Source organism: Olea europaea, chromosome 8 (genome assembly GCF_002742605.1).
Source record: "Olea europaea var. sylvestris chromosome 8, O_europaea_v1, whole genome shotgun sequence".
NCBI classification, from domain to species: Eukaryota; Viridiplantae; Streptophyta; class Magnoliopsida; order Lamiales; family Oleaceae; genus Olea; species Olea europaea.
In genome coordinates, this window is record NC_036244.1 from 18912056 (window position 1) to 18913572 (window position 1517).

The window sequence follows — 1517 nt, forward strand, 5'->3', positions numbered from 1 at the left end:
CTCTCTTCTTACGCATTAGAACGCTTTATGACTACATAAAACATGCACCAATGCTCCAACCACTAAATCGTCCAAAATTCATCCAAAATTGGCTTCGCTTTCGCTTGTTGGTGTGTATTCTCAGTAATATTTTTGATCAATTCATAAAGCATGTTCGACAAAGCTTTAAATTATAATTTAAGGTGGTCAAACATACTTTTTATCCACTAGCCACTAATTATCCACATAATCCTTAGGATTCACAGCTTTACAAGCACTTACAAGCACAAATTTGAACTAAAATAAGCATACCTCATGTCTCGATTTCAACTTCTCTGAAACATTCATGACGGTTGCAATGTTGGAAAGGCTAAATGGATGTTGACCCTCGTTAAAACGGACTGAAAACATAGTGGCACTCAAACCACTACCGTAGGAGAACAAGATCGCCCTATGCCCAGCCTAAAGAAGGGGGAAAGGGTAAAAGGGAAACAATACAATTTGGGACGTTTAGTAAGTGCAAACAGTCACCAGCAGATGCGAAAACCGAAAACATGGGGTCAATAACTTTACCAGTGTGCTATTTTTATTGTGAATCAGAGATGCAAATGCAGCATAGATTGATGCGGTGTACATGTTGCCGACTTGCTTTGGAATTAAAGTCGATGGCTGCACCTTTGTTTCGTAAAAGGGCTTTGCAACTTGCTGAGATGCCTGTAGATCCAAAAAATCAGCTCAGAGATGTTCATATATTAGCATATTGCACTTCCAGATATAAATTCTCGAGAAAATTTTGTTGTGTCACTTGTCTTCCACATAATAACCAACAAACTACCATAGAATTCAAAGAACAAAGAAAAATGAATGTCAGAGTTATGCAAACCTTTTCAAGATCACGACTCTGGTAGCTTTCATGGCTAGTTAAAGACGAAAATGGTGCTAGTTTTTCTTTAGCGGCCTCATCAATGTAGCTGCAAATACATGCAGAAATGAATACATGGTGGAACCTCATTAAAAATATTAGTGCTTCTCGAATAATGAAGAAAATATCCACCTGGCGTTCTTTACGAAATCATTGAATACCAATCGAGCAAAGCTCTTCTGTACAAGCTGCAGGTTATCAGGAAATATGTCAACGTTAACTTCTATGAATGGATCAATCTTTCATAAAATAAATAGAATATTTGCAAATGGCTCTTTTGCTAAATCTCTACTCACTAATTACCTTATTATATGGAGAATGAAAGACAAAGTATTCGGCATCAGCAACTGAAAACGGATTGCCCTCCAATTTCTCGTACCTATATACGCAAAATGTTTACACATCTGGAACATAGAATTACAAGAAGGTTGAAATTTAAATAGAATAACACTTTGTCTCAGCAGAAGCTTACTTGTTACAGAAGGTTTTATAGCAAGAATCAAGTGCCATGAGATAGCAAGTCTGAGAAAGCTTTCCATCGACAACCTATAAACAAACACAGTCTTAACCATATCAGAACTGAACAGAGTATAATGGAGCAAATTTGAAGTAGCAG

General features: G+C 36.9%; 1 protein-coding gene across 1 annotated transcript; it reads right to left on the minus strand.

Annotated features, from left to right (window-relative positions):
* Nucleotides 1-39: 39 nt before the first annotated feature.
* Nucleotides 40-1464, minus strand: LOC111399090 (hydroxymethylglutaryl-CoA synthase-like). The gene is made up of 6 exons (XM_023026320.1): nt 1374-1464; nt 1205-1280; nt 1034-1089; nt 863-950; nt 553-693; nt 40-441 (listed from the first exon to the last, which is right to left on the minus strand). The coding sequence occupies exons 1-6, from the start codon at nt 1409-1411 to the stop codon at nt 277-279; spliced, it is 564 nt and encodes a 187-aa protein (XP_022882088.1). The 5' UTR covers nt 1412-1464; the 3' UTR covers nt 40-276.
* Between the last annotated feature and the right edge of the window lie 53 nt (nt 1465-1517).

Coding starts and splice junctions, on each gene's coding strand:
- LOC111399090 (XM_023026320.1), bottom strand. CDS start 1,411: ATGGCACTTGATTCTTGCTATAAAACCTTCTGTAACAA. Junction 1,281..1,373: donor TATAAAACCTTCTGTAACAA/GTAAGCTTCTGC, acceptor TTGCGTATATAG/GTACGAGAAATTGGAGGGCA. Junction 951..1,033: donor GATTTCGTAAAGAACGCCAG/GTGGATATTTTC, acceptor ATGTATTTGCAG/CTACATTGATGAGGCCGCTA.